The sequence below is a fragment of the Podarcis liolepis genome, assembly GCF_965112155.1.
Source record: "Podarcis liolepis genome assembly, chromosome: 5".
Classification (NCBI taxonomy): domain Eukaryota; kingdom Metazoa; phylum Chordata; class Lepidosauria; order Squamata; family Lacertidae; genus Podarcis; species Podarcis liolepis.
The window spans coordinates 50671112-50684930 of NC_139556.1; the positions used below are offsets into that span (position 1 = coordinate 50671112).

A 13819-nucleotide genomic window follows, 5' to 3' on the forward strand; every position below is an offset into this window, starting at 1 on the left:
TCAATCATGTTTTAAAATGATAGGTTCACTTGCTTGTTTTGTAGAAGAAAAGTTGAATCACCTGCATGATGTGTTTTGAGAAAGGAGTTTGGAATTGGATTAAGCCAGAGGTGGGGAAAACATTCTTTAGCTCAAAGACTACATTTCCTTCCTAGGACTGTATGGCAGTGATGGGCAGGACTTAAGCCACATGCAGACTTATGAATATACCATTCACACACTTGTCCATAACCCATCCCAGCTCCCTAGTGAGCTATTTCTTTTACAAAATAGGTCAAACCCTGTAGCCTTACTCAACTTCCCCTCCACCTCAACAAAGAGAATAAAGAAGTTCATTTCTCTTTGGCTTTTTTACTTGATTTTTAATTCCTTCTCTTCCTCTACAGATTGTGGTTAAATTTCTGAGTGACTACAAAGAGTTTCAAACCATTTTTGCCATTTTCTGCTAGTCTCCATGTTTTCTCAGTCTGCTCTCTCTTCCTGTTGCCTCTTCCTGCTGGCCACCTCCACTTTCAGCCAGATCCCTACATGTTATGTTCTTCACACTTCTCACACAATTAGGAAGAGTAACAGGCAGAACAATGAGCCTTTAATGATCAGACAGGAGGCAAAAAGTTCCCAGCTGTAGATTGATTGAAGAACAGCAGTAGGGCCTTCTGGGAAAGGGTTGTGGCTCTGTGGGCCTGAACAAGTCAAGCAGTTCCTTTGCCCTGTGTTAAGCACAGATATTTTTCTGTTCCCATGTTTTTAGATTGCTAAACAAGTTTAGACATGGTGTAGTTAAATAGAAGACACCGGGAAACTCCTTTCCCTTATTTTTCCAGTCAGTTTCTCATTTTTTGCATTCCTAAAATAGAATTCTCCCATAGTTTATTTGAAGGTGTGGGGGCAGAGGGAAATACGGGCAATTCAAGATGCAGACACTTGTTTCAACTAGGGGCTTGCAATGAGAAGATCTGCCTTGTAGCTTGTTCCATTTGTGCCTTCCAATTCAATTCATGTACTGTTTTATTGTTGTTAGCCGCCCTGAGCCCGGCTTCGGCTGGGGAGGGCGGGATATAAATAAAATTTATTATTATTTATTATTATTCAGATCTGCATCTGATCAGTTAAATCTGAAGCTCTGTTTCATCCCTATTGCCTAAGTGGGAAACTAAAAATTGCTAAAACACTATTCCTTTTCACCTTTGGTAAGAAATTTCCTAAACAAACCTCCCAAAGCTCAGGCAAATCATTCCAGGGGCTATTGCATGAGGTGATCTTACCTTTGCTATACTTACTTTATTAGATCTAAGGGTAGCCCACAACATAAAATTGCAATATAAAAACAAACCAAAAAACATATTTTTTTTCTTGCTCCCCCCCCCTTCTCCATGAAGAAGAAAGCTTATTTTTAATTTTTAGGAAAAAGAACACTTGAGAAAAAAGCAGGCCACACAGTTTCTTTAGTTTGCTGGTTCTGCTCTGCTCTCACACTCAGAAAATAGACTGGAGTGCACTGCAAAAATAATTCACTGATTAAATGCTAGACCTGTCTGTCAAAATGAAGTATCACCTTCCCCAGTCCAGCTTGGTTTTGCTACTCAGAAATGAGGAGGGGAAAGTCATGCATTTAATTATTTTTTGGAGGGGGCGGGAACGAGGACAATGAAGCTACTAAAAAAGTTGGGGACTTCCTGATCTGCTCACGTGTATCTGTCCTGAACCACTGGCTTTGCCTTGTTTGAAGGTACACAGACCTGATGCACATTTAATGTAGTTTAAACCATACAATTACACAGAGAGAACAGGTGAAATTCTTAGGAATGAAAACGGTAGCTTGAGACGTAGTCCTTAATACTGTCATTTATTTAGACACTGAAATTGTTTCAGGGTTTTATCCAGTACTCCATGTATACAGTTCTGCTGGTGCAATGGGACTTGAGTTTCTTCTTTCCTGTGCTTCTCCCCTATCTGCTCTGGAGCATCCCCAACTATCCAGAGCTAATTTTGAGGGCACACGGGGCTGGAAAAGAAGTGAGACTCAATTGCACGCAGAATTAACTGCATTAGCAAAGCAGCAGTGTTGGATTTGGCCCATGAAGTGCATAACCTACAAGATACTGGGTTACTTCTCTCTACAACCTTTTAATACACTTGCCACAAAAAGGGTCTAGTAGCTGAATAATAGCTTTTGCTGAGATAAACACATCAGTAGTAGTACAACCGGCATGGTTCCTCGAGCATCTTAACTTGCAAGTGAGAGAACTGGTGTTTTGCTCATATCCTAAAGATTGGTCAAATATCCATCTCATGCACAGTTCCAACGTTTCAATGCAAAGTGACAAAACCCCAAAGAAGGCACAGAAACCAGAAGGAATGCAAGAGGGAGAAACACGTTCTCAGAAGTACCAGCTGAATGTAACACAACCATCAAATAGTCACTTGACCTCATAGTCATTGTTCAGAGCACAGTAGCTATAGGAAAAAACCTTTTAAGACCTGTGGCCCTTCCTACTAGGTGTGTTGGTAGCAACCACTTTGTTTTCTTCAGAATAAAATTATTCTGATGGTACACTGCACATTCAACTCTTGCTGACAATAGATACTTTAGGTATTTGCATACGAGTCAGATAGTTAAGAGTCAACTCAAAGCAGCAGCAATAAGTTTGCTTAAAGCAAATTTCTAGGTGGCATTTCCCCTGCCCAGCATACAATTATCAGGAATTTCTTCAAACTGGAACACAGCTTGCAAGTTCTACTAGCCACATCCCTCAGTCCCTGTCTTCCTTCTTGGTCTCTTCTTGCCCCACAAAACGTAAGTCTTAATATGCCAATTCTCCAGAATGTAAGCTGGTTTGTTTAATGCATGGCTAGAAAACCAGCCCTCCAGCTCTTGACTATAACTTCCACCATCATTGGCTCCGCTGGTTGGACCCAATGGAGTCTGGGCAACAGCTTCCCCAGCCCTGGCAAATGTATTTGACCTCCACAGGTCAGCAGGCCCAGAGCCCCGTGTTACTTTTACTAAAGCTACAATTCTATGCATCACTACATGAGAGTAAGTCCTCTTGAATTTAAAGGGGCTTATCTTCCTGCAAACGCAGCTTAGGACCATGCTACTTCTTTCTTTTTTTAAAAAAACACCTTTTCCCTTAGGTTCTAATCCCATGCTAGTGCATCTATTATTTTAGAGGTGCAAATACTCTCAACCACATGCCTGCAACAAGTGTATTTTTTAAACAGCTTCTGGGATTTCTTATTTGCATAAAGTAGGAAAGTCGTTTTAAAAACAGCAACTCATTCCCTAAGATCTGAAATATGAATGGAACCTTACATCGAGTAAAATAATATGGGACGCGGGAAAAGGCAAGAAAGCAGCTTAACAAAATGAAAGTTAATGAATTTGCATTGGATGCAGTGGTGCTGACACAGGATTCTGATCTACCAGTGGCTTCTACTAGTGGAAATGGGCAAAGCCTTGCAATTTCCAGATATTCACCCATCTGCAGTTCCCCTCTCCCAATCTTCTCAAGAGCACTGTGAGACCTTTTGTGTGGTCGGTGGGGCAGCGGACTAAGGGAAAATTGGCAACTGCCACCCCTTCCTTTGACTCTTGGGAACTTTTACAGGATCAAAGAGCCTTCCATCAAAAGGAGACACAACTAGATGCAACACACTCTCCTTTTGCATTTGCCCTACACATGCTCTGGCCCCTTTAACTTCCTTAGTCCAGCTCATACTGTGAGCTTTCAACATCCTCTAATCTTGGTTGCTTTTGCAAAAAGTACACGAAGCCTAGCATTTTCTCTTCAAGGGAATAAACCCATGTTTAGTTGTTACCTCTCCATTTAAAAACAAAACAAAACATTCCACACTGCAAAACAGAAAATATTAGGCTTGTTCAATTTAAAGGCAGGCCTACATTTTAGAATCCTCATCAGACTCTGTGAACTTTTAAAAAAACATGCAAGTATAATTTGAATGTTGCTTCAGTGTGCACAGAATTTTAAGCCCGCAAAGGCATTCATCTATACACCAAGAACTAGGTTGCTGTCCATTTTGTCAGAAAAGGTGTTTTGGAAGGTTCTGCACACTGTGGCTTCCAGACACATTCAACCAGGGCAAACAGCTTAGGACCTAATTATCTCTGGGACTGTGTCATCTTGTGGGGTTTCCGCTGCCACTCCAAATCTTCAAACGAGGCTCTGCTTTCAGTCCTATTTTATGCAGTGCCTAGATTCATCTCCACCTGTTGCAGCCAGGGCCTTGTCAGGAAAAACAACCCATATACGGGGCCACTTCCTGCAGAAATTTTAAGAACTTTTCAGAGAGGCTTTGGACATTCCAAATGAGATTCGTAGCCATGCTCCACTGCAAATGCTGTCTCTCAAATGTTGCTGTTTTAGGCTGCTGTCTGACACTCACTGGGAGAGGGTTTCAGGGATCATAGTACAGACTGCATCTACCCCTCCCTCCCACACACTTTGGAGACTGAATGCCAATTTGGGAGAGGGAGATTTGACACTGGGATATCCAACAGGGATGGCTCTTCCAGCCCAACTGATGTAAAAAGCATGAGGAAGGGGGCGTACCAGGAAGCAGCTGAGATTAGAAGCTCTGCATGTCTCATGCCCTCAAGCCAGCAGGAGGGGGAACTGACATGTTTCTGCATGCGTCTAAATAAATCTCTATGGAATAATAATGAAAGGCATTTAAAAAGAAAGAAACCCAGAAATAGAGGAATGCAGACAATTCTTCCACTCTCACTCCATCACTGCTGGCAGAGTACTGGATAGGTGGTTTAAAGGTACCATCATGTTTTGCTGCTAGGCAGCGATGGAATATAGTCTTGCTGGTTTTCATGCCAATTTTAAACTTTGACGGGTTTGTAACAACCTATTGAGGATTTATTGAACTGCTATATTCATCTGAATAGCAGCACATATGTTTCTTAAAATAAAATACACATGCTGTTTAGACATTGTAAACATTGGGAGAACTAAAATATGAAACAGACTCACTAGGAGGCCCGTGAAGGACCTGCAAGTATTAACACTTAAAAGCTGCAGGGGTTGTTTTTTTTTGACACCTTTGTAATATTAACAGGAAACATTAGGAAGTTTTAAAACAAAAGCTTTGTTGCTCTTATTTGCAAGTATCGGGAAACCAGAGTCAGGCCTACTCCCTCCAAATTATATTTGAATCATTTTACCTTTCAGGGATGGCTGTTAAGTGAGAAACCATGAGTCACACCAATTCCTCACCATTACAATTCTTTCCCCAGTCTTGTTTGGGCTATTACAAGCTTGCTTTATGTGCTTGACAGTCTATGCAACTTTCTAGGAAGCGTGTCTTTAAATTTTTAGTATTTATGCATGAACAATAACCACCCTTCATTTTCTCCTCTCCCAATTTATTAATTGCAATCTTTTTTAAAGTTTTGGGTGGAAATTGTCATGTCTGTTGCTGTTGACTATCTTATTTTTGCTACATGACCTTAATAAGGGGAAGCCTGGTCACCTGAAAGCCAGCTGAAGTGGATTAGAATGGTTCCTTGCTTTTATATGGCTCTATGGTAAAATTAAAGCACATCATCTACCCTTTCTGCTCAGTGTTGTGCCCCAGTATCACTGGTTTGAATTTGGGAGGCTCAAGTTAGCCTAGTGGGTGGAAGGGAGAAGAGCCAAGAGGAAAGAACAGGCTGTGAAATCCAGTCTCTCAGACACCTTTACTTCCACACTTCAAAAAGATCAACCAAGTCACCCTAGCTGGGCTACAGGGAAATAAACGGCATTTAAAGAAACAAAAAAGGGGCCGAAGTGGATTAAGCATTCAATTTTGGAATGGCAAACAAAGAACATGCACTGAAAATATGAAGTTTGACTCAGGGGTGGGGGAGAAAGTTTAACGCAAAGTGGTTCTAGACCACAAGAAATCTCTCAGACATACATAGCCTGTAACCCCTGGCTCCAACTTCTACAACCAAGTATTGCTTGTAAAACAGTGAAGACATCAATAGGAACAAATTTGCCAGTCCAATACAAAGAATTCATCAGTACCATTTCAGCCCCACTTCTTCACCAAGGTGGGGACCACCAGTTTAAATGCACACCTAGAAAACCCCAATAACCTTCACTGGGGTTAATGTCACCATAGTTCATGCTGGTTAGCTCCTCTGAAGCTGTTAAGAGTGGTTTGTTTTTTTAATTAAAAAAAAAAAAAAGAGTGCTCCCTTCCCAGCCAAGAATTAATATTAAAGATAGCTACATCAGTTGGGAGCACACTTATAAATGATATCCTTAATTCCATTTAAAAATTAGATATATTCTTACAATAAACAAATACAGTACCTCTAAACGGCATGTTATAATTCTTAAGAGTTAATTCATAGGCCGGCGTCCCCGGCTACTAAGTATACAAACTAGAACCTATACTTCGATTATCTGATACATAGATCAAGAACATTTCTCTGTACATTCTACCGTCTCCGTGTTTAAATATATTAAGAAGGGGGACATCATTCGATTAAAGAACATTATTTAAAAAAAAATCCGAAGAAATGTCTTTGTCCTGTAGAGGGCACACACGCGCAAGGAAAAAAAGAAGATGGGTTGTTTGTGTTTGGACCCACGCGGGCAGCGCCCCTTAGCGGAGCTTCTTGCCCAGGATGTGGCGGGCGCTTTTGAGCGGCTGTTTGGGGGCGCTGCCGCCTCCGCCGCCGTGCATTTTGGACAAGGGGCAGTACTTGATGGTGTGCGCGTTGTCCCCGCTCGCCCCGCACAGCGGGCACGTGTATCTGCGGAGCACCGGGCACAAGACCCGGCCGTCGGGGCCCTTGAGGATGTGCGTGGTGTAGAGCGCCACGGCTTCCTTGTTATTCCGGCAGAAGACGCACACTTGCAGCTCGGGCTTGAGCAGCCGAGAGCCCGTCTTGGGCGCCGCCGCCGGGTGCAGCCGGCCGTCCACCACCAGGCGGCCGCCGCCGGGCCAGGCGTGCGCCGCCGAGCGATCCTTCTCCAGCGGGTCGGAAGAGCAGCTGAAGACGACCGACGAGGGCGGGCTGGCTCGGCCCGAGAAGGGGCTGAAGTCGGCGAAGCGCTCCTCCAGCAGGCTCTCGCCGGGACTCAGGTGGTGGTGGTGGTGGTGGCTGCACAAGTCGAAGTCGCGCAAATCCAGGGCGCTCTCGAAATAAGGCGCGCCGCCGCCGCCTTCCTCCTCGTCGTCTTCCTCCTCCTCCTCCTCCTCCTCGTCGTCGTCCTCTTCGTCGTCCTCCTCGACCTGCTGCACGGTGGCCGCCACCACCACCGACGAGGCCCCCCCGCGGAAGCCCTTCTCCTGCTGGCTCACGGCCTTGGTGACCAGCGTGGCCAGACCCAGGTAGTCGTTCCACGAGTTGAAGGCGTTCCCGTAGGCGCCGTGGCTCTTGGCGCCGTAGCGGGCGCCCCCGGGCAAAAACTCCACGGGCGGGTGGTGGTGCTCCAGCTTGGCGGGGTGGAAAGCCTCCATGGGACCCGAGACGGCTCCGCGCTTGGCCTCGCTCGCTCTTCCGAGGGGACTGGAGGCACTCGCGGCGCCAAGAAGCCGCCCGCTCGCCGAAACAGCAGCCGGGCAAACACCTCCCTCCTCCTCCTCGGCGAGCCTTTTAGCGCTCGCGCGGCTGAAATGGATACATTCGTGAGGGAGGGACGGACCGAGGAGGAGGAGGAGGCGCAGCCCCGGGGCTGCTCTCTAATTGGACAGCCGCCAAAGCGGCCCCGCCGCCCCGCCTCCTGTCATTGGCTGATTACCCTGAGCACCCTTTCATCTCTTGCAGCTGGGCGTAGACGCCGGCGAGGCTTCCTAAGGCTTTTGATCCGGAGCAGATACCCTTATCCAGGTCCAGGCTAGCAAAAGCAGGGGTCGCTCGGACTCTCCGTCTCTCTCGCTGATGTTCAGCACTGTAGAGAGGAGAGAGGATGGTCCTCTTCAAATATCTGAAGGGCTGTCGCGTGGAGGATGGAGCAAGGTTGTTTTCTCCAGCTCTGGAGAGTAGGACCCGCACAAACGACTTCAAGTTACAAGAGATTCCAACTAAAGATAAGGAAGAACTTTCTGACAGCGAGAACTGTTCGGCAGTGGAACAGACGCCCACGAGAGGTGGTGGACTCTTCTTCCTTAGAGGCTTTTAAGCAGAGAGAGGATGGCCATACTAGATGCATGATCTAGTTGAGATTTCTGCATTGCAGGGGCTCAAACTAGCTGTTATGGTTCTATGTACTACAGGACTTGGCCCTGGAACGACGTTTCCCCCTCCTTCTTCCAAAAGCTCAGCTTTTAGGGAAGATGTAATGAGATGAACATATGCAGAATGGCAACCTCTTGCTCTTGAATAACCACAAACCAGCTTCCCATCTCTGGATTGTGCTTCAGCCAGACCCACTGAAATCAACGGGATTGGCTAACCTAAGCCCATTGATTTCAGTGAGTCTTCTCTGAGTATGACTTAGCTGGGTGCCAACCTCTTAGATATGGTATTGCTCACACCTACCACTCTATGGGAGGTTGTTACCTGTTTACATCCTAATGGCATATCAATAAAATGGCTAATATTGTCACTTTCCTTTTTTCATGGTAGGACATGTCATTTCCACCGTTATGGGTAGGAATCAACAAACGAAACTTCCCAGCATGGAAATTCAGGGATGGAAAAAAGCACCACCTGTTCATCTCTGCTTGTTATGCTCCTGTTAAAGGCACACTGCTTCTGTTCATCAAGAAAAGGAATGGGCCCTAATGAGGGCTTTCTGTCTTCATGGTTCAATTGTCTAGTGTTAAAGGTGCACCCCCACACCAGGGGTGTTTCTTCCCTCTGTATTCTGTGTGCACAAGTTGTTGCTGATTCTCCCTGTGAGCAGTTGGGAGCCCCTCTGTGGGCTGAGCAGAAGAGCTGCATGTCTTGCAGGGATTGGCTGTGCTCAGAATGGTCAGCTGTTTGCCCAAGGGTTGTTCCCTCCCCCATCCAGTGTCAATTAAAATGTTTTCTCCTGTCTTCCTCCTCATATACTAAGCAGCATAACAATAGCACACTTTCATCTGTGCCACATAACTGCATTTATGCCCTAGGCAGCAGGTGAAGACAATCAGAAGGCTCTTGATCATATCCCCTGGAATGCAGGATATGTTACCCAGCTGATGAACTACTCAGCTGCATCTCTGTACATCCTTCTTGCAAGCAGCATCTCTCTCTCTCTCTCTCTCTCTCTCTCTCTCTCTCTCTCTCTCTCGGATATTTACATAGCTCTGGAATTTAGACACCCCAGGCAGTTGCATAGTTTGAGGCTGACCCTGCTCTCCCAGGGAATAGCTGTATTTCACAGGCAAAACAGGAATCCAGTTGGGAAAAAACATGGCAATACATAAAGTGTAAATTCACCTGCATGCATATGAATAGATCCATTTTTGGCTGTATTGCCCACTGCCTGCGCTGTGCAATATCACTAATGTGTGGCTTCAGGAGTCACTGGCTACAACTGGAATGGCATGCAGGGAATAAGGTAAAGGTAAAGGGACCCCTGACCATTAGGTCCAGTCGTGACAGACTCTGGGGTTGTGGTGCTCATCTCGCTTTATTGGCCGAGGGAGCCGGCCTACAGCTTCCGAGTCATGTGGCCAGCATGACTAAGCCGCTTCTGGCGAACCAGAGCAGCGCACGGAAACGCCGTTTACCTTCCGGCCAGAGTGGTACCTATTTATCTACTTGCACTTTGACGTGCTTTCAAACTGTTAGGTTGTCAGGAGCAGGGACCAAGCAAATACAGGGAATACATTAGCTCAAAAGATATTCCTAATGCATTATTTCTCTCCATCTTACAGAGTATATAATAATGACAATATGTGTGGAGTTATTTACTGCAGACAATTATGCCACTACACTTTTTTGAACATAGAGATGCCACCTCGCTCCCCTCACCACAGTCAAATGATAGGTAGGGTTATGTTTAAGTTTCCTCTTACTTTAGTTAAGGCAGATATGGGGAACCTGTGGCCCTCCAGAGACTGCTGGATTCCAACTCTGGGCCAGTCACATAGCTCAGTGGTAAGGCATCTGCTGTGTATAGGACATCCCACGTTCAACCCTCAGTGGCATCTCCAGGTCGGGCTGGGAGAGGACGTTGCCTAAAATCCTAGAGCCAGCCAGTATAGACGGTGCTCAATGGTCTGACTCCGTATAAGGCAGCTTCCTATGTTTCCATGATGATGGGAGTTCAACAACCAGTTCCCCATTTCCAAATACGCCTTAACCCCAAATCACTATACATATCAGTCTGCTTACTTTTAGTTGCACAATGTGCTCTTTCTCACATATATACATCATGACCTTTCTCAACTTACCGTATTTTTCGCTCCATAAGACGCACCTGACCATAAGATGCACTTAGTTTTTAGAGGAAGAAAACAAGAAAAAAAAATCTGAACGAAACAATGGATGTATGATTTTTGTGGTTCATGCTGTGGCCACAGACATGTGATCTGATGGTGAATTTGGGGTGACCCAATGCAAAAATCCTGAGGATCCATGTGGATCTGTGCTTTGTAACCACGTTTTTGCACCATTGCGGCCCCACGCAACAGTGGGTGTGTTATTCTTTTGGTGCAGGCTGTAGCCATGGACATGCTATGTGATCTGATGGTGAATTTGAGGTGACTCAATGTAAAAATCCTGAGGATCCATGGGCTTTTACCTCCCTCCTCCCAGGCAGCCTCCTCTAGCGTCCCTTATCTCTCTTCCGATCCCACCGACCAGCTGTTTCCTTTCAACACTCCCTGCCCTCTTGTTTGCCCTCTTGTCTTTTCTTTAGCTGGAGCAGTTTTTTGCTCCTCCTTTTCTTCTAATTTCTCTCCTTATTGCTTTAGTCTTCTTGTTTCCCCCCTTTGCAAGTTTGCTGTCTTTACCTCTGCCCTCCCAGGCAGCCTCCTTTATCTCTAGCGTCCCTTATCTCTCTCCCCGATCGGCAAACGATCAGCGGCTTTGTTTCAACACCCACTTCCCTCTTTCAAAAAAAGAGAGCATGATCTGCTTTTTGTCCCTGGGCAATTCGGCTCCAGGGACCACGCATTTGCTCCACAAGACGCACAGACATTTCCCCTTACTTTTTAGGAAGAAAAAAGTGCGTCTTATGGAGCGAAAAATACGGTATTTAACTCTCCTGCCCGGCTTCAATGGATGCAGACTATCTTAATTTACCCTAAAGGAAGAAGATGAGGAGCATGAGATGGTTCTATATTCAAGATGAGTCCTCAAATAAGGAGGACTAAGGCCAGTGAAACTGATGGGGCAGATGAACCCAGAGGTCCTGTTTGTGCTTTTCCCATAATCATCCCAGTTAGGTCGCTTATGAAACATGCACCCTATCCATAAACTGGAAGCAAATGCCAGGGGAAGGGGAAATGTAAACATAGGCTCCCACTGGGAAGATATTGCTATGAATAAACAAATTGGGAAGCATAGTTATATATTCCTGTTTTAAATGGAAATTGCCAACCTCCAATCCCAAGCGGGAATAAATGCAAGTTTAAGAGCTTGGTAAAGAAAGGCACAAGCATGGCTTTTAGGAACATAGCAAGGTGCCTTATACCAAGTTGGTCCATCTAGCTTGGCATTGCCTGTACTGACTGGGAGCATCTCTCCAGGATTTTAGGTCAGGATCTTTTGCAACCCAAGTGGAGATGCCAGGGATTGAATCACAAGTGAAGGTGGTTTGTGGCATGGCACCTATGCTAAAGTTACCAGACCTCCCCGTTTCCCGGGGACAGTCCCCTGATTTACAAATCAGTCCCCTGACAAAATCCATCTATTTAGTAGGAAATTGAAAAGTGTCCCCGGATTCATTGAAAAAAAAATATCTGGTAACCTTAACCTATGCTGTGTCTTAGCCCCAGGGTCAAACAGGGTTTGCTAGGATCCTGTGAGAACGTATGGGTGAGGAGTTGTCCCAGAAAGCCCTTAGCCCCTTCTGATAGGCACGGCTATTTACCCAGTAGTTCCACCTCCTCTTTAGTCAGCCTACAAAAGTTCCACTATCCCATGCTTCACAAGCAAAATGCAGGTGCAGTAAAGAAAGACACAAGCAGGCATTTCAGAAGCCTCATGCAAGCAGCCAGTCAGGTATAGTAGAGGAGAAGGCAATTCTGCCCTGTCCTTCATCTCCTGGGGGCCATCAGCCTGGGCAGCAGAAAGGTTCCTCCCAAATATGCCAATTAGTCATCCAGTGAGCGCTGCAAAAACAAATTACAGAATAACCCCAAGGGACATCTAATCAGCTGCAGTGCCATGCCTCCCACCATCCAGTCTCTGGTTGGGACAGCTATGTGAAGTTGTGACATTGTTTCTGCCTGGTTGACCAACCCTTTCTCTGAAAGCTGGCAAAGTGGTGGTCCAAATCAATGGAATTACTTTAATAAACCAGGGAGTACAGAATACTGCTGTGGGTATGTTAGATGGAGCTAATCTTGGTCTTGCAGTAGAGACTCCTGGAATGGTCTATAAATGTAAATAAGTATTTCTACAAGGTTATCAAATATAAACGGTACTTTAACACACACACACACACACACACACACACACACACACACACATTTATAATGCTTACTAATCACTGCCCTGTTAAATCATTCAAGCGATGCAAAGTATAATAAAAAAGAGTAAAATAACACAATGTAAGTACAATTATGCAAGATAACTCAAGATGACCAGTTATCATAGCATCGTAGAATCATACAATTGTAGAGTCGGAATGGGCTTCAAGTCATCTAGTCCAGCTCCCTTCAATGCAGAAATCACAGCTAAAGAATCTCTGACATCCAGCCATCCAATCTCGGTTTAAAAACCTTCAATGAAGGAAAGTCTACCACATTCTGAGGTAGTCTGTTTCGCTGTCAGACAGCTCTTACCAATAGTTATCAGTTAAGGTTTCATGGCAGTGGCCAAGAATACATACTGCAAGACCAATACAGTTCTGAAACACTATCACATTTTTGAAACACTTGCTAAACACACACACACACACACACACTTATTGCTTTTCATGTCAACTGGTTGGCTAAGCTTGCTGAGGGAGCTGGGCTCGGTTTCCTCATTCAGAGGTGAGATTTCCTTCACTGTTGCTAGGACAACCTTGATTCCTAGGCATGACACAAGTGGCCCTTGTAATTAAATACAGATTACTGTGTATTATGGGGCTTTAATCAGCTGAAATATCAAACAATGTCAAGGAAAAAAAGAACCGTGTAGAGGAGAGAGAATAACATGAAACTAAAATCATCACGGCTGCTGAAACTAAGCAGAGTTTTGCAGTGAAGTCACTAAAACTAGTCCACAACCACGTTTGCTGTATAGGCTAAGAACACAAGAATGTAAAAGGAGCCCTGCTTGATCTGGTCAAGGGCCCATTTTAGTCCAGCACCCTTCACTCTCAGTGGCCAGCCAGAATGCCTATGGGAAGCCCACCAACAGGATCTAAGTGCAACTGTGCTCTCCTCGCTAGGGATTCCCAGCAGAGGAAAAACATGGTCAATGGAGAAGGCAGACCATGGCCGTCATGGTGATTAGCCATTGATAGACTTATCCTCCTTGATAAATGGGTGTGTTTATGTGTGCACATTCACATGTGTCTCAGGGCAAACCTCCATTTCTGGAGTGCCTCAGTTAAAAAGCTGGTTTCTAAACCCAGTTGTTCAAAGAAGTCAAGCCATGAAAGTCAAGCCATGATTTCAAACAACGCCCACCAACATGCTCAAATTAAAATTAGAAGGGCAACGTAAGAACAGCTCAAGGCTACAAATGGGACACTGGACCATA

At 45.2% G+C, this 13819-nt stretch overlaps 1 protein-coding gene and 1 long non-coding RNA gene across 2 annotated transcripts; one reads left to right on the forward strand and one right to left on the reverse strand.

Annotated features, from left to right (window-relative positions):
- Positions 1 to 1830: 1830 nt before the first annotated feature.
- Positions 1831 to 7787, reverse strand: NANOS1 (nanos C2HC-type zinc finger 1). The gene has a single exon (XM_083505019.1). The coding sequence runs from the start codon at positions 7486 to 7488 to the stop codon at positions 6628 to 6630; it is 861 nt and encodes a 286-aa protein (XP_083361145.1). The 5' UTR covers positions 7489 to 7787; the 3' UTR covers positions 1831 to 6627.
- A 1983-nt stretch (positions 7788 to 9770) lies between these two features.
- On the forward strand, positions 9771 to 11026 carry LOC310707718. The gene is made up of 2 exons (XR_014526688.1): positions 9771 to 10508; positions 10663 to 11026. It is a non-coding gene; the product is annotated as an uncharacterized lncRNA (long non-coding RNA).
- Positions 11027 to 13819: the final 2793 nt, after the last annotated feature.

Excerpts from the sequence above, each read along its gene's own strand:
- NANOS1 (XM_083505019.1), bottom strand. The coding sequence starts at position 7,488 with ATGGAGGCTTTCCACCCCGCCAAGCTGGAGCACCACCACCCGCCCGTG.